Source organism: Sebastes umbrosus, chromosome 14 (genome assembly GCF_015220745.1).
Source record: "Sebastes umbrosus isolate fSebUmb1 chromosome 14, fSebUmb1.pri, whole genome shotgun sequence".
NCBI classification, from domain to species: domain Eukaryota; kingdom Metazoa; phylum Chordata; class Actinopteri; order Perciformes; family Sebastidae; genus Sebastes; species Sebastes umbrosus.
Genome location: NC_051282.1, coordinates 9,845,580 through 9,868,980, shown reverse-complemented (window position 1 = coordinate 9,868,980; position 23,401 = coordinate 9,845,580). Strand labels below are relative to the sequence as shown.

The 23,401-nt window shown below is 43.6% G+C and overlaps 2 protein-coding genes across 4 annotated transcripts in view; one reads left to right on the top strand and one right to left on the bottom strand.

Moving 5' to 3' along the window:
* The window catches only part of LOC119501867 (myosin-16-like), a 25,291-nt gene extending 13,323 nt beyond the window's left edge, over positions 1–11,968 (top strand). The window contains exons 27-44 of the mRNA XM_037792552.1: positions 1,901–1,991; positions 4,123–4,179; positions 4,317–4,403; positions 4,520–4,765; positions 4,878–4,995; positions 5,882–6,009; positions 6,320–6,516; positions 6,700–6,832; positions 7,140–7,356; positions 7,475–7,611; positions 7,791–7,894; positions 8,949–9,141; positions 9,227–9,430; positions 9,594–9,719; positions 10,367–10,537; positions 10,648–10,848; positions 11,124–11,352; positions 11,450–11,968. Coding sequence (XP_037648480.1) covers positions 1,901–1,991; positions 4,123–4,179; positions 4,317–4,403; positions 4,520–4,765; positions 4,878–4,995; positions 5,882–6,009; positions 6,320–6,516; positions 6,700–6,832; positions 7,140–7,356; positions 7,475–7,611; positions 7,791–7,894; positions 8,949–9,141; positions 9,227–9,430; positions 9,594–9,719; positions 10,367–10,537; positions 10,648–10,848; positions 11,124–11,321 — 2,608 coding nt within the window. The 3' untranslated portion in view covers positions 11,322–11,352; positions 11,450–11,968. The remainder of the gene's footprint in view (positions 1–1,900; positions 1,992–4,122; positions 4,180–4,316; positions 4,404–4,519; positions 4,766–4,877; positions 4,996–5,881; positions 6,010–6,319; positions 6,517–6,699; positions 6,833–7,139; positions 7,357–7,474; positions 7,612–7,790; positions 7,895–8,948; positions 9,142–9,226; positions 9,431–9,593; positions 9,720–10,366; positions 10,538–10,647; positions 10,849–11,123; positions 11,353–11,449) is intronic.
* wipi2 (WD repeat domain, phosphoinositide interacting 2) overlaps positions 1–23,401 on the bottom strand; it is a 24,076-nt gene extending 675 nt beyond the window's left edge. Inside the window, exons 1-12 of one of the 3 annotated variants that reach the window (XR_005209940.1) lie at positions 23,145–23,400; positions 21,679–21,761; positions 20,808–20,977; positions 20,526–20,622; positions 19,941–20,038; positions 18,970–19,062; positions 18,746–18,816; positions 18,458–18,571; positions 18,160–18,324; positions 17,464–17,571; positions 17,207–17,301; positions 15,103–15,559 (exon numbers count right to left, since the gene is read on the bottom strand). Coding sequence is in view for 2 of the 3 variants with exons in the window: in XM_037792545.1 (XP_037648473.1) it covers positions 15,447–15,559; positions 17,207–17,301; positions 17,464–17,571; positions 18,160–18,324; positions 18,458–18,571; positions 18,746–18,816; positions 18,970–19,062; positions 19,941–20,038; positions 20,526–20,622; positions 20,808–20,977; positions 21,679–21,761; positions 23,145–23,317 (1,380 nt within the window). In the remaining variant the exon portion in view is untranslated. Of the gene's footprint in view, positions 1–14,084; positions 15,560–17,206; positions 17,302–17,463; positions 17,572–18,159; positions 18,325–18,457; positions 18,572–18,745; positions 18,817–18,969; positions 19,063–19,940; positions 20,039–20,525; positions 20,623–20,807; positions 20,978–21,678; positions 21,762–23,144 lie in introns of those variants that run through there. The other 2 variants (XM_037792546.1, XM_037792545.1) reach the window with 2 other exon arrangements.

Genomic DNA, 23,401 nt, shown 5'->3' with positions numbered 1-23,401 from the left:
AAACTCAAAAAGTCATGCTGTAGCGAGTTATTGTTGTTTATAAGACATTATTCCATTTCAGAAACTTAGAATTTATAATGTGTTATGATATGTTAGAGCGTTTCTCTATGTGTATTTGTAACTGGGTAAAGTTATGGTAGTTATAATGTGCTGTGTTACCCAGTGGCGTAGGCCGAAGTCACAGTGTGGATGGGCACAGAGAAAATCAGGTGGGCCTAGCTCGTCTAAGACCGATCATAGGCTACGATATAGGCCAAAATAGGCCATGACAACTAAACTTGCCTGAATGCATATCAATCATACAAGCCATCATCATCAGAGGTAATGTTACAGGCACCAACAAAGCGAACATTATCAGCATTGCATAGCTTTGCTCGACAGGATATTCACACACGCACAGCTGACAGACGCAACAGCATCATTAATCAAGTGTATGGATAGAGGTACGCCGGCACCAACAGGACCAGTAACGGTAAAAATTACACTTTAACACTGCCTGGCACGGCACGACATAAACCACAAACACACACACCTACAGCTTGTTATGGGTAGGGTGACGGGGGGCCACATACCTGTTGTTATTATTTGTTGAGGAGAAACTGGCGTAGGAATAGGTCTTGGTTGAGAATGATGGCTGAACTTGAGCTGAATTCTTTTCCTTCTTCTCCTCATGACGTCTTTTTGTGACTAACTTTAGCAAACAGATTTGTTACGGCATGATTTTTTATCTTCAAAGCAGCTGGGGGAAAGTCGGCTTCTGTTCCTCTGTGCAATGCACCGGGGTGTTTCGGTTTCTGGTGACTTTCAGCCGAATGCGTCCGTGTGCTTGTAGTAACTTCTGTAAATTGTTGGCTTAGATAATAACGGTTCGACAAGCCCACGGTTCGGTTTGTGTTGCGGTTTCGGTTTGGTTTGTTTTGCACATTAGGGAGAAGAAAAACAACCATTTCCAATGTGTTTGAACTACACATAACATAAATAGATAGATTGATTGATGTAATTAATGATATTTCTATATTATATGAAGCCATAACACTGGTTTTATACGACATAAGGCAGGCTACTTAATGGTCAAGTAGGCCTTTGTTCAGATAATTGCCTCTTCTACGTCTCTGGAAATAATTAGTAGACCTGTATTTAATAGTGGTGCAACGGTTCAACAAGCCCACGGTTCAGTTTGTACGTCATTGAACGGTTCTGTTTTGCATCCCTAATAAACACAGGGGAGTTTTTATTTAAAATTGAAGTAAATTTCCAATAACCATAGACACCAGTTAACACGGTCACTTGTTAAAGCCAAACACCGGCTGTACACTGAGGAGGGGCTGCTCGCAATCTGGCATTTGCGAAATGCACTGCCACCCAAAAATTCTGACCTCTCAGATGACCTAAACAAGAAACAAGCATTGTTTTATTTTAATTGGTCGTAGTCAGATAATGAAACAGCTTCACTGACTGCTATTCACTGGATGATCCAGCAAAAAAGGAAGCCTTCTGATTGGCCCAGGCCCACCTATGCCCACCCACAGCTGGTGTCACCCAGGACTCAGATTCTTCTTTCTACACTGTACACTGTTGTCACATTGGCATGGAGGTATAAAGCATTATGAACGCTGAACTTATAATACATTATGTCCACCACTTATAATACTTTATAAAACCTTGTTATAAATTGTCAAGCATGACTGTAAATTATAAAATTAGATTATAAGATTATAAATGTCTTATGAATGTGCTTCTATTGCATTATGGACATGACCTTCATAAAGTGTTAGCACAAAGGCTTATCACTACAGTAGTAATACATCTGTGTGTGTCCCTCACTCGCTTTTACACGCTGATAATCCCGCCGGTTTCTGATTCCCCTGCCGTATGTCTGCTTCGCTGTGTGTTCATTCAGGAGAGACTTTGAGATGAACAACATGAACTCGAAGATGGAGGACGAACAGGCTCTCAACTCAATGCTCGGCCGCAAGCTCAAAGAGCACCAGGTCTGTGGGCTCATTTCAGTCGTTCCTTCTTCTGTGGTTTAACTCGTTTATCAATTAAGTCAACCAGCTGGGAGGAGCTATTTAGCTATTAAGATCATAAATAAGGAGAAGCATGGACTTGAGCAGTCATTGTAGATGTTTTTCTTGCAAATACTGAGCAAAATTTGTAATTATTTCTGTGAGTTTTGTGACATAGCTCTAGAGAAGACATGTTGGTCAGTCGGTCGGTCTGTCCACCACTTTGGTCCAGACAGAAATATCTCAACAACTGTTAGATTGGTAGATTGCCATGACATTTTGTAGAGACAATTTTTTTTTTGGAGCTATAAACAAACAGCAGACATAACTCTATGTTTGTGAGTAGTATCGATTACATCACTGACAATGTAGAAATTCAAAGTGTTGGCTCCCATGATTGGTGAATTCACTGCAGTGTTGGCAGATCTTATGAGCAGCCCGACATGATGAACAGAATAGAATAGAAAATACTTTATTGTCTACTTTTTGTGTGCAAAAGGCAGACATTTGTCTTTGGTTTGCGTGTGCAAAATCTGTTATTTAAAGGGTCAATTAAAACACAACAGGATACACTACTAAAACTAGACACTAAAAGAGACACAAGAGCTGTCTTCGCACAGTTGCAAGCCGCAGGTGGCTGACAGCATCACGCCCTCGATGATTAGTTTTGAGCATAGATAGTCTCTGTGACGTCACCCATAGGTTTCTGAAGAGCTGTTGTGAAGCTCTAAGTGGGCGGTTCCGCCATCTTGGCAGTGACAACGCAGCCCGACTTAAGACTAATCCAAAAATGGGCAAAGAGGTGGATCGTCGGTGGAGCTGAGGCAGCTCCGGTGATGCAGCAGAGCAGACAGCTTGCAGCTAGCGACCTGTCACTTAGGCCCCGTTCAGACCTGGCATTACCATGCGTCCTGAGTGATCCGATCACAAGTGGACAGCTTTAAGTAGGTCTGTTCAACACCTGGTATTAAAATGAGTCTCCACATGTGTCTTGAGTAGCCTCTTGTGATCCGATCTAACTTCCTCACTCTATATACAAATAAACACGTAGTAAACACATGAAAATACAGCAGACGTTGTGACGTAATATTACAGGAATTGGTGATTTTGAGTACATTTTATTAACATCAAAATAAAAAGTCCGGGGAACTTCCGTGCGCTTCGCCGGTATCGCTGCCTTTGCCAGGCAACAGCAGGGTACAGAGCTTCAGAGAGCCGGGGATGAGAGCGGGCAGGCGGCCGGCTGGTTATCAGCTCTGTGCAAAGCAGCAGAACAAAAACACCAACACACTCCGACAATATGATAATAATGCACTTTGCATGCCTAGTCTGAGTCTGTAGATTATGTAGCCTATAGATAAGATATATTTTAATAAAATAAAGTTCTACCGACAGTAATAATACAGAAGCTGTTTCCATGCCTCGAGGCAGACGAGCGCTCGCGTCTGTCTGTCTATTCACATGAGGAGCGCAGAGACCCGCGGATCCCAGCGGGACGTCAGTTGAGTAGGCGGTCCTTAATGTGGCCCAGGATACCTTCACGTACACACTGTTAAAAGAATGTGGTCATATGTGGCCCAAACCACCTCTAAATGTGGTCTGAAAGATCTGATCTCAATGCGTCCTCAATGCGTCTTGAGTGCGTTCACACCTGTACTCAAAGCTGTCCTTGTACTTGTGATCCAATCACTGAGGACGCATGTTAATACCAGCAACAAACAACATGGGGGTCTAAGGGGATTGACTCGTTTTTTGGAGCCAACCTCAAGTGGCCAGTCGAAGAACTGTTTTTAGCACTTCCGCGTTGGCCTAATTTCTCCGCACCAGAGGTTGCCGCTTGATTTTTAGCAGTGATAAATGTGAGGTGACGAGTGTTGCATAAGGTCAGTAGAGTGAGAAAGGATGAGATGTGAGAGAAATGTGAGATGGGGAGGAAACGTGTGACAGGAAATGAAAAAAAGAGAGGGCAGTGCGGAATATAAGGTTAGGAAGCAGGGGAGAGGGTGAAAATGAGGAGTTGAAGAAGTAAAGATGGATGATAAATGATCTGGTTTTAAAGATGCAAGTTTAATGTAGGTTGTTCTCTTGCACATTTTTGTGATTTTTTTTCCAGGGCCGCATTGAGGAGCTGGAGGAAGAGCTGGAAGCTGAGCGAGCCATGAGAGCCAAGGTTCAGATTAAACCTGATATATAACTGCTGAATTAACAATTATGTATTCACATGTTGACAAGTATAAATACGCTGGCAGGTGGGATATTATTTCTGGCAGTTAGAGATTAAAGTTGGCTCTGTCTGCTCCCTGAAAGGTGGAGAAGCAGAGGGCAGAGCTGTCACGTGATCTGGAGGACATCAGTGATAGGCTGGAGGAGGCGGGAGGTGCCACCTCGGCCCAGGTGAGAGTGACCGACAGCTGTCAATCAATCAGAGGGTAGGAAAAACACAGGCTGGGCCATTTTGTCTCAGTTCGAAACCTTGACCTCTGTCATTTCAAACCCCAACAACCCTTTAGATTGAGCAGAACAAGAAGCGGGAGACGGACCTGCTGAAGCTGAAGCGGGAGCTGGAGGAGTCAGCGCTCCAATCAGAGTCCTTGGCGGCAGGGTTGAGGAAGAGGCACTCGGACTCGATGACGGAGGTGAGCGAGCAGCTGGAGAACCTGAACAGGCTGAGAGTCAAACTGGAGAAGGACCGGCAGAGCATGAAGGCCGAGATCGATGACCTCAACGTCAATATGGAAGCCACTCAGAAAGCGAAGGTATGACGTTACTTGGAAAATCGAGTGCGAATATCTCCACCAATGCATGAATATAAACTCATACACGCCCATGCTTTTGCATCTGTGTGTATTTGGGTGTTTACATGTGTAGATGAACTCTGATGCCCACGCCTGTAAACTGGAGGACAACCTGGCAGAGGCCAATGCTCGCCTGGCTGAGATGGAACGCACTCAGACTGAGCTCAGCACTGCCAAAACCCATCTGTCTGGTGAGAACACACACACACACACACACACACCAGGCTGGTTTAATACACCGTTTGTAGCTATACCTACGAAAAGTAATGCACTGTAATTTATATATACATCCCACAAAATCAATTCATATGTAATCCATGTAATTGTGAACCAGGAAGTATAATAGTGACAAATGCCGCGTAGGGAAAAGGTCGGGGTGGATGTTTGGGTCAAAAAATACCAGACTTTCGACCAGGAGACTGGTGTTCGTACCGCGTGTGAAACCAGAAGTTGCTGAAAGAGACTTTGATTTATTTGTCACGAAATATAACTGTACTTAAGTTACGCCACTTCCGGAGATATTTTAACACAAACCGCACCAACTAACTCCTGTGAATATGGAAGTTTATTTTGAAAAGACTGGAGTGGAAATTGACACGTGTGTCACTTGTTGCTGGACAATCATAGGAGAAAAAGAAAAGAGGAATAACTTTTCAAAAGATATCATACGAACCGTTGTATGAGGATACCTTGCAGCAGTGGTGCTGAAAGCCACACTTGAGTAAAAGTACAGATAAATAATCAGAAAATGACTTTAGTAGAAGTTAAAGTCACCTATTAGAATATTACTTGAGTAAAACGTATCTGATATTTACTGTACTTAAGTATCAAAAGTAACTTTCTGATATTAAAAGTATACATTTCATTTAGGAAATGTAGTGGAATATGAGTGAAAGTTGACAGAAATATAAAAACGCAAGTAAAGTAGAGATGCTCCCAAAAAATACTTAAGTACTGTAACAAAGTATTATTACTTTGTAACATTACACGACAGCACTGCACACACATGTTGGCCCACAAACACTGTTTCTTTTTTCATATTCTATTCTTTGTGTGTGTGTGTGTGTGCTTCTGTAGCGGAGAACAATGACCTGAGCAGGGAGTCGGTGGACGCACAGAGTAAGCTGACTCAGCTGACCAGGCTGAAGGCCTCCCTCACCTCGCAGGTCGACGACCTCAAGCGACAGCTGGATGAGGAAAACAAGGTATAAGTTACCACAGGCAGACGTAACCTTCACTTGGAAGGAATGTTGAATATTTTTACACATTTTCACAGCTGAGAGCTGCACAGTTCAGCCACAGTCTCAGGAGGGGCCTTGCACAAGGGCACATAGGCAATACTTTTGTGGTGTGAGGGGAGAATCCTCATTCATTCCCAGCTGGTTTCGATACGGACAACTGAGCTTTCAGTTTCAAATCTTTCTCTGACCTTTAGGTGTCCTCTTTTTGTTGCCTTTAAAACACCTCACCTCTCCAGTAAAACCTACCAATAAAGGCCTCTCCCCCCCTCTGCAGAGTCGTAACACAGCGGTGGTGGGCCTGGCCAACGCCCGCCACGACCTCTCCCTGCTGAAGGAGCAGTTGGAGGAGGAGTCGGAAGCCCGCGCGGAGCAGCAGCGCCTCGTGTCCAAGCTCAACGGCGACGTCAGCTCCTGGAGGACCAAGTATGAGACGGATGCCATCCACCGCACCGAGGAGCTGGAGGAGACCAAGTAGGTTAAACAGAGCTAAAAAAAAAAACAAAGCAACTACCACTGTATCAATCAAAGTGGAGCCAAAAGTTTCATAAATCAGTTTTGTGTATAAATGAAACATTGTGGTTGTCTAGATACTTTTTAATTTAATCCCACGGTTGTCTCTCCCTCTCTCTTCTCCCTTCGCCCACTCTCCTCCAGGCGCAAACTTGCAGTGCGTCTCCAGGAGGCTGAGCAGGCAGCGGAGGCGGCCCAGGCCAGAGCTGCCAGCTTGGAGAAGGCCAAGCAGAGGCTGCAGGGAGAGGTGGAGGACCTCACCATTGACCTGGAGAGGGTACATACACACACACACACACTTGCATGCACACAAATTAATGTAACTCAACACGAAGGACACACAGTCTGCAAGAGTTCAGGTTTCTGCTTGCAGTAAATCTAAAAAGCAAATGTACTTCAACTCAATATAAAACTAATAATAACTTATGCAATATTGATTCTTTAGCATTACCTCTCCACCCATGTCATTGTATCTTGGGGCTCTTTCCTGGTGATATGAAACAATCAAAATCTAAGGTTTTGTGTGTAGTAAAAATGGTCATAAAAAAGGGGGCATTCATTTGCTTTTCTGTCCGTGTGACTAGTCCAACGCAGCAGCGGCAACTCTGGATAAGAAGCAGCGAGTTTTCGACAAGCTGGCGGCCGAGTGGTCCCAGAAGAACGAGGAGCTGCAACTGGAGCTGGACAACAGCCAGAAGGAGAGCCGCAACTGCATGACGGAGCTCTACAAGCTGAAGACGGCCTACGAGGAAAGCCAGGCTCTCGTAGAGACCGTCCTCAAGGACAACAAAACCCTCTCAGGTAGCTTCTATCCGCTACAGATACTGCGGTACTGTAGACCACAATGGGGAAAGCATGTAGTCTTGTCCTGATCCACAGCATGTTTTCTTGCTTGACAATGTGCTCTTTCTCACCACAGAGGAGATCAAGGACTTGGTTGACCAGCTTGGGGAAGGAGGCCGCAGCGTCCACGAGCTGCAGAAGGCTAAGAAGAAAGTGGAGGTGGAGAGGGAGGAGCTGCAGCTGGCTCTGGATGAGGCCGAAGCTTCACTCGAGGTACAAAGAGCCTCTATTGGCTGAGAAAAAAGCAAGGCATTTGTGAGTTCTGACAGGAGGATTTGATGGGGAAAGTTGAGTGCTGGAGCAAATGAGGGACATCTACCTCTGTCCACAATACAGTCTACTTTCCAGTTGTCCAAATGTGTGTGTGTGTGTGTGTGTGTGTGTGTGTCCAGGTGGAGGAAGGTAAGCTGGTCCGTGTGCAGCTGGAGCTCGCTCAGGTCAAAGCTGACATTGACCGCAGAATCCACGAGAAGGAGGAGGAGTTTGAAGTCACCAGGTTAGAAGACAGGAACTCTAACATGAACACGCAAGAACAAGCATGGGTTAAGAATGTACAACACAGACTCTATATAAGAAGTGGACGTAGTCACCGTGACGTCCTCCATCGGTTTGTGGACTGCCATTTTGAAGCCTTGAGTTCGTCATTTTGGCCGTTGCCATCTTGTTTTTTTTTCACCCAGAAGTGACACCAGAGGGTGGAGCTAAGTACAACCGAACTTGATTTTTAGGCGACCAAAATGTTACAATTAACTTTCATGAAATGAAAACACACTGTGAAAGGGTTAAAGTTGTAAGACAAAAACAAACTCCCAGACCGAACGTCGCCGTGGTACCGACCTGTCAATCACAAGGTAGCCACGCCCTAAAGCATACCCTGCTTTTTTACTAAATGAACATCACGCTGTATTGAAGAAGACTTAGCGATTGAGACCATAAACTCATATTTACAATGTTTACTGAGGTAATAAATCAAGTGAGAAGTAGGCTCATTTTCTCATAGACTTCTGTACAATCAGTCCTCTTTCTGCAACCAGAGGAGTCGCCCCCTGCTGGCTATTAGAAAGAATGCAAGTTTAAGGCACTTCAGCTTTGGCTTCACTTCTCAGACCCGGAGATTGCCCACTGGTGTACACACACATGCATAGACACAAATATAAACATCACAAAGTGTGTCAAACCTCATAGAACAGCATAGAAATATTTTCAGTATCTTACAAGAAAGTAAAAATGTCATCATTAACACAATGCATGTTTTATTGTAACTGGGTTTTTTTCACAGTAACTCTCACAAAGGTGAAATAAAATATAAATCTGGGGGATGGAAAAATTAAAGAATCTTGTCCTAAAAAAAACCCATAACCCTCCATTTTTCTGATCCAACCCCCCCCCCAATAGTTTTCATACAGTCCCTTCAGTAAACCATTAATTAGTTACATAACTATAGAAGATTCAGTCTTCATTCACAATTGTACAAATTGATCACCATGATCAAGAATAAGGAAATTTCATATCTGTGTTTCATAATCCTATTTACTGTGACTACGTACCAGAAAGAACCATTTGCGTACAGTGGAGTCGCTGCAGGCCAGCCTGGAGGCAGAGGTCAAAGGCCGTGCCGAGGCTATGAGGTTGAAGAAAAAGATGGAGGGAGACTTGAACGAGATGGAGATCCATCTGGACCACGCCAACAGGAACAATGCTGAGCTGATCAAAACCCTCAGGAAGCTGCAGCAGCAGATCAAAGTAGGAGATTTATTTCAAGGAACCGCTTAGAAAACACCCTGTTATTTGAAAAATACGACAGCAGTAATCCTTGCATCTCATCCAGGATCTGCAGGTGCAGATGGACGAGGACGCCCGTCAGCACGAGGAGCTGAGGGAGAAGTACACCCTCCAGGAGCGGCGTCTGTGCCTGATGCAGGCAGAGATTGCGGAGCTGAAAGGAGGCCTGGAGGCGTCCGAGAGGTCCCGCAGACAAATCGAGCAGGAGCTGGTGGACACCACGGAGAGGTTCACTGAGATCAACATGCATGTAAGTGCAGTCCCATACAGACACACACACACAGAGAGAAGTAAACATATGTAAGGACATTTTCTTGAATCTTAATTATTTCTTTTGACTTCTCGCCGCTGTCATTTTCTCTAGCGGATCATCGTATAATCTCAACAAATTTCATCCATTTTTCTCGCTCTAGTACCAAAGCCTGACTATCCTGAAGAGAAAACTGGAGGCCGACCTCGCCCAACTGTCCAGTGAGAATGAAGAGCTGATCTCAGAGTTTCGCTCTGCTGATGAGAAAGCCAAGAAGGCCGTGTCTGATGTAAGCGGCATGACTATACACACAAACCGCCCACAAAGTTTCAACATTAGTCAGAATAAAGGCATGATAGACATGAAACAGACAAGTTTCATGATCATTTTGTCAAGCCAACAGTTTCATGCCTCCTGCCGGCGACAGCTGTGGCGGGAGGCATTATGTTTTCACGTTGTACGGACGTACAGACGTCCGGTCCATTCTCGTGAACGCGATATCTCAGGAACACCTGGAGGGAATTTCATTAAATTTAGCACAAATGTCCACTTGGTATCAAGGGTGAACTAATTCAATTTTGGTGGTCAAAAGTCAACGTGACCTTAATTCCGTTCCATCCTTGTGATATCTTGGGAATGCATGGAGCAGATTTCTTCAAATTTGGCACAAATGTCCACCTGGACTCAGGGATGACTTTGGTGGTCAAAGGTCAAGGTCACAGTGACCTCACAAAACTCGTTTTTGGTTGTAACTTAAGAATTCATATGCTAATCATGACAATTTTACATGCAGTGATGACATTTTGGACAGACATGGATGTAAACTGTAACTTGACTGTTTGGCGGAGGCATACAACCATGAGGCTATAATTCTAGTTTTTGATGTGGCGTTGTGTTCAAAATGAATTGAGCATTCATGCATATGTCTGCCTGCAGGCAATGAAACTGTGTGAGGAGCTTCGGCAGGAGCAGAACCGGAGCTCCCACCTGGAGAGTGTCAAGAAGAACCAGGAGCAGACCATCAGAGACCTCACACTGAAAGTGGAAGAGGCTGAGATGCTGGCTCTGAAGGCCGGAAAACGAACCATCCAGAAACTGGAAACCAGGGTGAGGAGCCGGGTTGATAGCGGCCAATAGCATCACCTCAAAAGTAACAAAATGAGAACAGGTCAGACACCCGTAGAGACACCACACTATTGTGTCGATTCTTCCCTTAGGTCAAAGAGGTGGAGAATGAGCTGGACCAGGAGCGGAAGCGCCACGTGGAGACGGAGAAAAATTTCCGCAAGGGAGAGCGTCGACTCAGAGAGCTGACCTTCCAGACGGAGGAGGACCACAAGACCAATCTGCGCATGCAGGAGCTGGTGGAGAAACTCCAGAACAAGCTCAAGACTTATAAACGGCAGATAGAGGACGCTGTGAGTAGGAGTGACGCTGGATTTAAAAGTCTTATTCTTATCCATTTCTAATGAATGATTGGGATTTGCTGTGATGTTTAAAGGATGAAGTTGTTTATAACTACATATCTAAGATGTAAACACCTAGATTTGATTCTTTTTTTACATTTTGTAAGATTCGCTTATTGGTTTTCTGGCAGAGAGTTAGATGAGAACATTGATACTAGAGCTGCAATGATAAAAAACATACATGTTTATTCAATTCTGAGACAAACCTCTTGCTTTTGTCACTGTAGGAGGAGCAATGCAACAGCAGCCTGTCTAAATACAAGCAGACGATCCATGAACTGGATGACGCTGAGGAGCGTGCCGAAGTGGCAGAGATGAGTCTGAATCGAATGAGGATGAGGAGCCGAGCCTCCACCACTAAGGGTTTCACCTCGGTGGAGATCGTCCAGGTCACTAAGCCTTCCGGCGGAGGAGAGGAGGAGTAGAGCGGACAAGAGACGCACACACCGCTAGCAGGTATAGGCAATTAAACAGAGGAGGATCATCTATCTGAGCATATCATCTTTGACACACACAATTTTGCTCACTCTCTCTTGTCTTTGTGCTCCTACAGAGTGAGACACACCCATTCATCCCTCCAGAGGACGCTTGGCTGAGGAAGTATGAGCTCAGGCTCCACCGGGGAAAGTCTTCAAAAGGCCCAGACAGAGCTCCTTAAATAGTCTTAAATAATTAAAAGAGTCTTTAACATCACCAATAGTCTTAATAAATGTAGTCTTAGGATTGGTCACTTCACCTGTACTAGTCGATTTGCACATTATGTATTACTGTTAGTATGCCTTGCATGTACTGTTTGTGTCTGCTAAAGTGTTTTTATGTGGAACTTGTCAGGTCCGTCTGACCTTTGCTCTCATGGCTCTGTCAAATACTTTGGATCCCATATTGTTTATGAGTATGTGCCTTGCGTGATCTCAGTTAGTGTCCCTACACTGGGGGGAGGAGCGGGCGAAGCTGTGCTCTCACGTCAACGACAGAGAGCCCACCTGTGTGTGTCTCGCTCCTGCATGTGTGTGTTAAAAGTGTGTGTGTGTGTGTGCAGTGGCCGGCTGCAAAGTCTTAATAAACTACTAAGCAAAAGAGCAGAAATGTCTGTGGCTTATTCAAAGAGAGGGGGGGGTGTCACATTTAATGAAGCAGCAGCCATTTTGACAGGTCACTGCAGGGTAAACCAAGGAGGGTGAAAAGAGGAGATGTCATCAACGCGTCATTTCTTTGAGGTACAACACAAGCGCAGTAAAATCTGATCTGCACTCACCGGAATTGAGCCAATAGCAACGCGCACGACCACAGCTCCAGTTACACTGCGCATGTATCATACCCCCAGAGCTCAATACTGTGTCCCAGCCTCTTTCAATCAACAGGCCTTTTGGGGTAAAGGTGTAATTATGGCCCTGGTATTGTGCATGCTGGCTCACTGGAAAGACTGTGACACACTAAAAATAAAGGGGCCATAACTGATTTTATTCATCACACTTGTGTTTAGCCCAAGGCCTATGGAAAGGAGGCTGGGTCACGGGCGGACATCGGTCTTGGGGTATGGGGTACAACACATGCGCAGTGTAACTGAAGCTGCGGTCGTGCGTTGCAATTGGCTCAATTTCTGCGAGGGCAGACCAGATTTTACTGCGCATGTGTTATACCCCCGAAGATATGACGCGTTGATGACGCGTGACCCAGCCTCCTTTCTAAAGGCCTTGGTTTAGCCTGCCTTGACATGTCAAAATGACTGCTGTGAAAAGGGGCCAATAAATGAAGTGTTTTTGGCTCTTTAGTCTTTATCTGTTGAGTAAACATGAAGGCAAAAATGTCCTAAGGTTTGCGATAATATGGTTACACACATTTATTTTAACATATGCACCATGCAAGCATAATATGAACTGATGCATTGAAGGTATTATAGCTAGATTGTGACACATGGCCTCTTCTACAAGACTGCATTAAACCTGCTCTAATCAACATTTCTAAAGAACCTTTTCAAACTTGACAACATAAACATCTAAATGGGCCTGAAGACAATGGAGTAGAAGGGCTGCTGGGTCTCTGTGGTAATCACATACAGGTGCTCTTTGGATCCTTCAGGTGTATTGGGCTCATTCAGTCTTGTGAAGGGTGGAACAAATTACAAAATGCAAGTCTCCCTCAAAAATAGAACTATGTTGGTCGCAACGCGTTGGTCATTTTAAACAATTATTACCATGTAAAATAAAGGCATTTTAATTTTGTTCAAACTCTACAGTGTGCCTTGGATTATTTTAGATTTTTGCATTTTGTACTTTTTTCCACCCCTGCAATGAGCCCTTCACAAGACTGAATGATCTAAATGGGTCCCTTTGTATTTCCTGTTGTAATGTTTGTTAATGCAGTAGCTGACAGGAAGTAAACTTGGACCAAAGCTGTTGCGCAATAGCAACAGAATATCAATGAAAAGGTCTATATTAACAATGAAAACAGAAAATTATCACCCAACACTGCAGTTTCTCACAGCTTTTTTTAGCTTCTTTCAGCTAACTGTTTTGGTTCAATCTCACCGCTCTTATCTACCTTCTCTGTTAAAACCACTGTATGCTAGGCTAGCTGCACTGAACCACATGGCAAACGGTCAACATTAGCCACTAGCTAGTGAACATTTAGCAGTTAAATAGCCAGATATTTCCCTCAGGAGATAAAAACAGAGTTAAAAGGAGAGTGAATATTGGACTTACATTCATCAGGTGGCCAGAAACACGACTCCAAATAAATGCTCAGTGTCAGCTGGATGTGTAAATAGGTAGCTAACTGTTAGCTAACTAAACTTGAAGTGTGATGACACGTGGTCGTGTCGGCAAAGTTAAGCGTCAAACTCTCGCGAGATGGTTATTGTTAGGATAGGTCGTCGATTAGCCAGTCTCGCGAGAGTTGTGACAATTTGGGGGTTACCTTCTAAACACGACCATTTGTTCTGTTAGTGTTGTGTTTACAGCTTGTTGCACTGCCCCAAAGTGGCAAAAATCAATTAATACAGGTTTAAATGTTGTCACCTATTCCATGAAATTATTGTAAAACTAAATCTGAGATGATGTAAAATAACATTTTCTAGTTACAGTAGCTTCAAACACTGTAGCTATATTAATTAATTAATTAATTGGTCTCTCTTAATGAATATAAATGAGCAAGTTACCACAGCGTAACAAGAAGAAAAGGCACCTATCTCATACATCAACATGGAATTTATTTTCATTTTAGTTTCAGATGAACGTTTCACATTTTATACAAAATCATTAGAAAATGCCTGACAATCCCATGGCTGATCCTCGTTTAGCGGCTTCAGACACCAAAAGGATTAATGGGGAATCATGCAGCTTCCTGGACCACTTGATGAGCCTCAGCCTGACCTCCAGATCAATCTAACTTTAATGCACAGTTCACTCTTTTTTCCCAGAGTGTAAACTCTTCTCGTAACCTGTCAATATGGTGCAGTGATATCTTGCCACATCTAGTAATGTACAGAGTAGGGTGAGGAGGCTGTCTGTCACTGAAGACTGACAGCCTCCTGCCTTTCGTAACTGAACCTCACCACCCAAATGTCTTCAATGTATGGACAAAGTACCACATCAACAACACCATGCATGTTTTCTTACGCATGACACATCATTGGTTATGATTGGTTATGTAGATTTAAAAAAAAGATCATTAATATCAGAGTTTAAAATCAACCAATGACTGCAGGCCTGAGGAGGGGGGAGATCCTCTGTTTGGATGAGGGGAAAAGTGAGGGAGGAGGAACAAGTGGGGGCTAATTACTCAGTGTTTTGCTAATGTACATGCCCAGCACACACACACACGCACACAAATGAGATCTCAACACAAGCGCACAAACACACACACTCTTATTCGCAAACACCTCTGCCTCATGCCAAAGGCTTCTAGATCATTCTTTGGAGGGTAAACTTGAGCCAGATGCCACACTCCTCGCAGGACAGGTGTGTGACTGTATGTGAGAGAGAGGAAAAGGGTCAGAAAAGAGTAGTACACACCCTCGATTAAGATCCGACAACTGAAAATAGATTTTATTAAGCCAATGCAAAGAGATCCCCCTCTCAAACAGAAGAAACCATGACACTGGGGCAGAGAGGCACTTACACAATCACTTTCAGTTTACACAGTGCTTGCGTCTGTGTGTCTTCAAGTGGAGACACAGCTACATTTTTTTTTGATCACACGTCCAACACACACACACACACACACGCGCACACTCACAGATACTCGTTTTCACATTGGAGCATGTTTTTTTTAGCAGTTGGCACATGTACATGCAAAGCGTCAGTTTGGCCTGCGCAGGCTAACTGAGGGAAGAGGGAGCGCAGGAAGGAGGGCGGGAAGATAAAGATTGACATGTATGTGAACAGACAAACGCACAGACAGACTGACAGACAGGCTCTTCAACACTCTGAGCGTTTAAAAACACTCCCCGTCTCTGATCCTGCCCCTGCCCCCCCTCCACTTGTGTCACATGTTCATAGCAGCACCAGAGGAGCCCTCTGATTGGTGGGTACAGTCGTCCGTTAAGTCAGTCAGTCAGTTTCGAGGATGAGCGGCGGTTGCTCGTTCTCCTCCTCTAGGCGCAAGTCGTTGAGGTCGTCTTCTAGCCCCGCTCCTCCCACGGCGCCCTGCTCTTCGCAGTAACCTGGGAAGGAAGAGGTCAGAAGGTCAAATACTGAAACAAACAACGTTGTACATGACTTACATTCTGGAACAAAGTCAAATGTCATGAAGAGTTTTCTTGATTTGCTTCCTGAAATGACTTACTTATAATTATAGAAGTACAATTCCTAAAGAGATATACGACTAGGGATGTCACGAGAACCGATACTTCGGTACCAAGTCGATGTAAAAATTCTGAAAATGTGTTTGAGACGCAGTAAACTCACTATCACCCTATTTTCTCCTTGATAATGCAACATTATGAACAACAAATCCGTGTTGAAATCAGCAGGACCAGAGCTAGTTAACGTAAGTTGTTAGCAGGGGTGAAGGTAGGCCGGTACGGTCCGGTACTCACTTTAGTATACACTATTCAGTGCTGGTATGCAGTACCAGAAAGAGGGGACAGCAACTGCCTGCTAAAACCCACATACAACCCGTTAATCACGATCGTATCTCCAACTAAAAAACACATCTGCTAACATCAGGTCAACATACAGTTAGTTACCTCCGCCAAGGAGATTATGTTTTCGGTTTGGTTTGTCTGTTTGTTTGTTTGTTCATGCATTAAAGTCTTTTCAGATGGGGAGCGACACTCAACCTGCGTACTCGCTTGGATCCACGGGGTCTGACTGCGCTCCTCATGCAGACAAGCGCTCTGTGATTAATGCCAGGCTCTATGGGTGGCAACCATGGAAACGGCATCTGTGCACTACAGTAGGCTATGCATCCCCAGGTACAGCTGTGTGGTGTATCAAATATCCTTAATCACAGCTCGATTTGTTGACACATGTGGCAATACCGTTTTCACTTTCATTAACATTGAGAGATATGGCATTTGTGCTGCATTCATGTGGTGCCGGAATAATCTGAAATACGAGTTGCTAACTGGTAAAACGTGAATGCCCCCTTAAGTTGGAACAACAACTCAAAAATTGAAAAGTTTTGTCAACATTTACAAATTATTCTGCAGCACTGAATCGTGTGCTCAGGGACGCATGCAGCGGAGGGTGGCAGGAAAACAATATCAAGCGATGAAGGTTGGGTAACTTAGTGGTACCGGCAAAAACTTCAATCTACCTTCACCCCTTACTGTTAGCTCCATGCTGCTTATCCCTGTTACATTATGATGCGTTCAGGCTCTATTCAGTAAAAAAATGAGTATTGGGTGTAGGTAAATTCTAACATTATTATGAGTTGTTCAAATGTAATCTTGTAAAATGTAGTTTTAGTTGAATAGAAAGTTGAATAAATACAGTTGTTTGAAGGAGATGTTTTCACAGCAATATATAATAGATAATAGTGAGGGAATAATGACCTGTTTAACTTCCTAAGAAAAACAGTATGCAAGCAGTAATAAAGGAGTGTATGTTGAAGTACATGGGATTTATTGTTTTACTTTTGTTTTTCAACCGTGGTGTCGAATTAGAATTGAGAATCATGGAATTTCACTGGTATTGGTATCAACGACAAAATTTCGGTATCACCACATCCCTATATATGACTCAACACAACTACTTTCCTACAATTACCAAATTACATAGTCCTTTCCACCAAACTCACTGGGAAATTATAAAAACAATAGTGGGAAATTACGAACTTGTAAATAAAGAACATTTGTTTGACATACCTTTAGTGACAGCAGCACTGTAGGTTTGGGCCACAAGTGGGCGGTCATGTGACTGCTCAAGGATCTCATTGGATGGCTCAGCACTGCCATCTAACCTGAGGGGATTCAGAAACAGAAACTCTCAGCACTACTCTCAGAACTTCAGACTGGTTGTTTTGTAAAAACTTCAGATTAAAGTGTGCAGTGACCCATGCACCGCCACATTTGCTCTGTATTTACTCTGTGTGTGTGTGTGTGTGTTTGTGTGTGTGTGTTACCTGTGCTGCTTCATAAGTGTGCATTCCCCTCCCTCTTGTGGATCCAGGTTGTACAGATACAGGTAACCATCAGCTGCTGCCACCAACAACCTGGGAATCTTCTGAATCCTGATTTAAAACAATAAAAACAAAGATTCACAGACATTTTAGAGCCCATTTAATGATGAAGTGCCTTTAGCTACCATGGCTTGTATGTTGTTGTTATGCAACTGCTGAAACTGTGTTTGGATCTCAGTTCTCTTTGGCTGAAGTCAATTATGAATTAACTATTACAGATTGATATAACACAACAGTTACAACATGGGTTAGGTGTGAAAGCGCCCTTAGACTCCTCCAAGTTCATTAAAAATGTGCCGTTCTAAGGTTAAGTGATTCATATTTCATAGAAGCAGCGAAACTGGTAGCTAGCACGAGCAGCAAGACTGCATTAGTAAAAATCATCAACTGAATTTCAAACATCACAGATGATTGATTTGACTGATTTAGTATGTCATCACAGGGGTGTCCAGGGAGCAGACTGGTATTGAGTCGTGCATATTATTTCTGATTCCACTTTCACTTCATGTTTTAAAATGCAGGACCCATACAACAACAACGACAAAAACAACAACACAAAAACAGTGTTGTATGTGTACATACATACTGTATATTTGCATATAGAGGTGTGTGTGTGTGTGTGTGTATATATATACTCACACAGCTAAGGCGCAGATGTTCTTATGTCCGCAGAAGGGCAGACGTACGGTGGCGAAGGCTCGCCCCTGGGTGAACATTTCCGTAACCTGAGAAGGCAGGTAGGTAGTAGACGCCATCAGGACCTTGCCCAGGTACCCTCCCCATGTGGTGGGCTCCTCCGCTGGCCTACACAGACACACACACACACACAGAATGTAAGAAGCCTATGTTTCTCTGAGGACCATGAAGTAAACAGACGGGAAACTTCAGCCCTCAGAAGCTTTATAACGTAATAGGACGGAGGCAGAAAGATACGTACACGTACTTCTCCTTTTGCGTCTCTAATTTGAAGATGTGGACCGTCTCTGTGTTGCTGGAGGCCGACAGGTACAGGCCCTCCATACTGAACGCCAAGGAGCAGATGCTCACACACCTAAGATGAGAAATGTTCAGGTGAGCAGGTGAACACGAACATACAGTGCACGCGAACATACAGTGCACACGAACATACAGTGCACACGAACGCACGCACAAACACAGGTACAACATCATGCTAGTCCATCACAGTAAAACAGCTTTAATTTCTGAGGTGTGGTCAATCATCTACCTCTTGACTCCTCTTCGAAACTCAAAGAGCTTCTGTCCCTCTGGGATTGAGAAGACACGAATGACTGTGCCCTGGGAGGAAGTGAAAGATATACAGAGGATGACAACGCTCGGGGGCAAAGCAACAACAGTGATGTGTATTTGCTGAGGCGGAAAACAAAACTCGCACACAAATAAGCCACATAGACGTCGGGGCCAATGTACTGGGTATAGTAATTCTCTTACCTTCTCAGAGGCTGTGGCCAATTTGGTTCCACTGGCATCGAAAGCAAGAGCCGCTAATGGGCTGTCGTGGGCTGGAATCATGTTAGCCGCTCGCTGGAAAACACATACAGACACTAGTTAAGAGATGCGCTACTTCCGAAAATACTGACTGATGATAGGAAACACTGGCTGTCAGAATAGTGAGGACAGAGTATCACAGGACAATTTACATTTCATTTTAGCTTTGGGTCTTTAAACAAGCAACAGAAACAGCACCTCAGCTATATATAACACAAGTATTAAGGCACATTTCCACCAAGCAGTCCAGTTCAGTTTAGTTCACTTTGTTACACATTAGAACAGTTATTTTTGCATTTCCATTCCATTAAAAGTTGTGGATGGTTCCAATAGAACCACTCCCATTTTTGGTACCACCGTGGTCGAGGATCCAAGCGAGCTGAGCCGATACTAGAAGGTGGAGTTAAAACACTGCAGACCACTGATTGGTCATAGAGAATCGTCACTAGCGCGACACGTGACATCCTGCACAAGCCTGCCGTTTTTAAATAGCCAAGCTGCCGTCAATAGCGACCGCAATTTTAAATTCACTTGACCCAGATTTTAAAAAAATGGCAGCTTGCAAAACTACACCGCCACACCGGACACTTGACAAAGTGCAGATCCTCTGTTTGGTTGCCGGTGCAATGATTCAGCGAGTGTCCCGTTGAAGATGATGTCATGGCAGTTTCACGTGCCGTCGCCTATCGATCAGCTGAGAATCCCGTCCACACTGAAGGGGTACTATCTGCGGTGGAAACACGGCTAGAGAAAAGGACCTGGTACCAAAAAGTGAGTCGAGTCGAGCCGTACTACGCAGTGGAAACACGGCTTTAGTGTTCCATGATCGGTTATTATGTACCCAAGGACATACGGTTGGTGTGAAAGATAACATACAAGGGCTTTATCTTGTGTCTGTGCTGGTGTTCACCTACCAGGTTGACTGTGTCAAACACTTGAACTTCTCCTATCGTTGCACTGCCTGGGTAGGCCAGATAACAGTTATCATTGCTGATGGAGAGGGCGCACAATCCTGAAGAAACATGAGCACAAATACAAAGTAATTAACAAAAAGAAGCCAGAGAAAGAAAGAAAGAAAGAAAGAAAGAGAAATCAGATTTAAAAAAAAAAACACATTTTTCTCTGAAGTTGACAATAAGTGAAACTGAAAGAATGACTCATAGTGAGACTACAATCATCTAAATATTTAGATAAATAGTTCTGACAGCGTGAGTGGGGTTTTTGTTCAGTGGGTGTATTAAAAAGACAAACATCACACAGAAGTAACTCAGACTGCGGTGACAGTTTTCAGCCTTCAGGGCAACGGCAAACAAAATGGAATTAATTGTGAACTAAAAATAAACTTCCATAAAATGAAAGTGGTTTCAGTTTGAGCACACAATGTACTGAAAAGGAAAACCCCTCTTCCCCAGTATTTCTATTGTATACCACATACTATACATATATACACACACACACTACATACATACTATATGTTACTCGTCATTCGTCAGACTCACCTGAAGGGTTGGGTGGAGTTTCTCTAATAGTGTGAAGCACTTTCATGTCCCGGATGTTGTGAATGTAAAGTGACTCCTCCAGACACACTATCAGCCTCTGCAGAGGAACAACAAAGCATCAAAAACATCACAGTCAAAGGAGAACACTAATCAGACATTTTGCTGTACTGATATATTAGAAATTTGCACAATCTAAATATGTCTTCTGTTTGATGAATATGTGGCTATTTCAAGAGACAGAACGTCTGGCAGACAGGTATTTCTTTGCCCTCGTCTTCCTACCTGTCTGTTGAGTTTGACAGCCAGTATGGTGTTGGAGTAGGAGTAGTTGCAGATCTCGGTTCCCTTCTTGAAGTGACAGACTTTGAGCTTCCTGGGGGCCTTGAGGCTGACGATGGCCACCAGGCTGCTGGAGAACAGACGCTCCACGATGCACACATCCTCCGTGTCCGCTGCACGGACAAACACACACACACACACACATACACAAATCATCACTTCACAGCGTTCACTCTGTGGCATCCTGTCATCTTTTATTAGCTGCCTCTCTGTGACCCCAACACACATTTTAAGGGAGTGAAATGATGCAAATGAAAGCATCACATTTGGGCAGATTCACAGAGGTTTCGTTATTCCTGAACACACCGGCAGAACTTTTAGCTCACTATAACATGTTCAGTAAACGTATCAAGCAAAAGCTGTGCTCATGAATTAAAGATGACACCACTTACGGGTCCAAATCACTCATCCTCTTCCTCTGACTACACAAACTATGTCTCCTACTGCGTGATTTTCATTGGCTATTCAAATTGAACATGATTATCAAAAGGTGCAGGTCAGCTCACAATACATGGGTAGTTCACATAGACAATAAAACTGCTGCAGAGATCATACTATAAATTATGTAAATCCAATAATGAGGAGGAAGCTTGATTTTATATACGGATGTGGGAAAAGTGCTGACACACTTTATTAATATTTAAAGTAACAGTAGCTTTCTAATGGTGCAGTGATTGAGTCTAGACAGCATGCATTAAACAGACTCAAAAAATATGACTGAGCAAAAATATATAACAAAATAGTGATTGTGTTATTGTAGAAGCTTTAAATCCATAGGGCATTAAAGTAAGGACAGAGCTTAGATAATACTTACTACATTCATATATCTGCTCCAATTTGTCCACAGAGGACAGGGAGAAAAACTTGTATCCTGATTTGGTGCCAACAGCTAAGGACCTACATGAACAACAGAAATAGACACAACAGCGGTATTGAACAATCATTGCATCAGCAAGCTATTACACCCATATAGTCAAGTCAAGTCAAATTTATTTCTATAGCACATTTAAAACATGAGCTGACCAAAGTGCTTTACAGACATAGGCAGAATAAAAACAGGTCAACAGAGCAGACAACAAAATCACAAGTAAAAGACTGTTATAAGCATTATAATAGGCCAATTAGTAATAACAATTCAAGTACATTCAAAAGCCAAAGAAAGAAGAAGATACACACACACACACACTGGATATAGATAGTCTCCATCATCGTTATTATTATTACAGCTCACAGAGGCGTTTCAGACTGGACACTGCATCATGGATCAGCCTGTCTATTTAATTCCAGTTGTCTCATTGGTCACTTTATGTACTGGACAGATTGTGACAGTGTGTCACACGACTGGAGCAGTTTTGCAATAAAAGCAGGCCTCCAGCAGTCACCAGGACATGCAGCAGAAAAACCCTCAGTGACAGGGTAACGTTACTACAACAGCATATCTAAGCTACATGTATTATTGAAGTATGACTACAAGAAATACAGTGACCCAGTTTGTGACTTACAGTCAGGGCGATGTAGAACCTAACCTAACCTTTCCTCTGGTGCATAGTTTACATCATGTTACATTAGAATATATTACACACTTTGGTTCAGACTTGATGTGATGCAATAGTTAGTGCCAGTTAACACTGTAAAAAATTTTTAGAAAATGTAGACAGATTATTTTAACACAATTGTTTGATAGTCCAATATTTAAAAAAAACTCATTTTAGGAGATACGCAGTGAAGAAAAACAGATGTTTGCACAACTGTAGAGCCACTCCTACAAAATAACAACACTTGTGCCAAAACAGTATAACGTTACTACAACGACATATCTAAGCTACATGCATTATTGAAGTATGACTGCAAGAAATACACAGACTGTGACTCTCAGCATTATCAAACCTAACAAATAACAACCACTCAACACCTGTGCCAAAACATACAAAAAACGCATAAACTTCAGATGTACCTCTCTTCTACAGGTCTGTATATTGATCATAACAATCAGCCTCACCAAGAAGTTACATGACACCCAAACTACATGTGTATTGTGGCTAAATTAGCCTCACGTTAGCTTAGCATGCTAAGCTAGTGACGGTGTAATAAGCTAGCTGGCTAACACCAGCCTGTACTGGTAGTATGATCAAACATGAGACATCACACCCAGACTGTCTCACACGAAGCCCTGTCCCCCAGTGAGACACACAGAAAGCTCCACACTGAGCTAGCTAACAGTCAGCACAGACTGTCCTCTCCCCCGGCCCTGTCCCCCTGTCCCCGGCCCTGTCCTCTTACGTGTTGTCCTGGTTGAAGTTGGCGAAGAGAAGCTGGCTTCCGCCAGCATCCCCGCTTTGACTGGCTAAGTTCATGGGCTCGGCACCATCTATGTATATATATACAACTCCGACAGAAACAGCAGCAGTAGGTCTGGGATTAGTACTGTGATGAGGGCCAGAAGAGCTGAGCATTCACGGAGCCATCTCTCGTTTCTCCTGCTAGCCTCACTGTAGCTGGACTGATTGTTGTTGTTGTTCATGGGGCTGCTGCTCTGC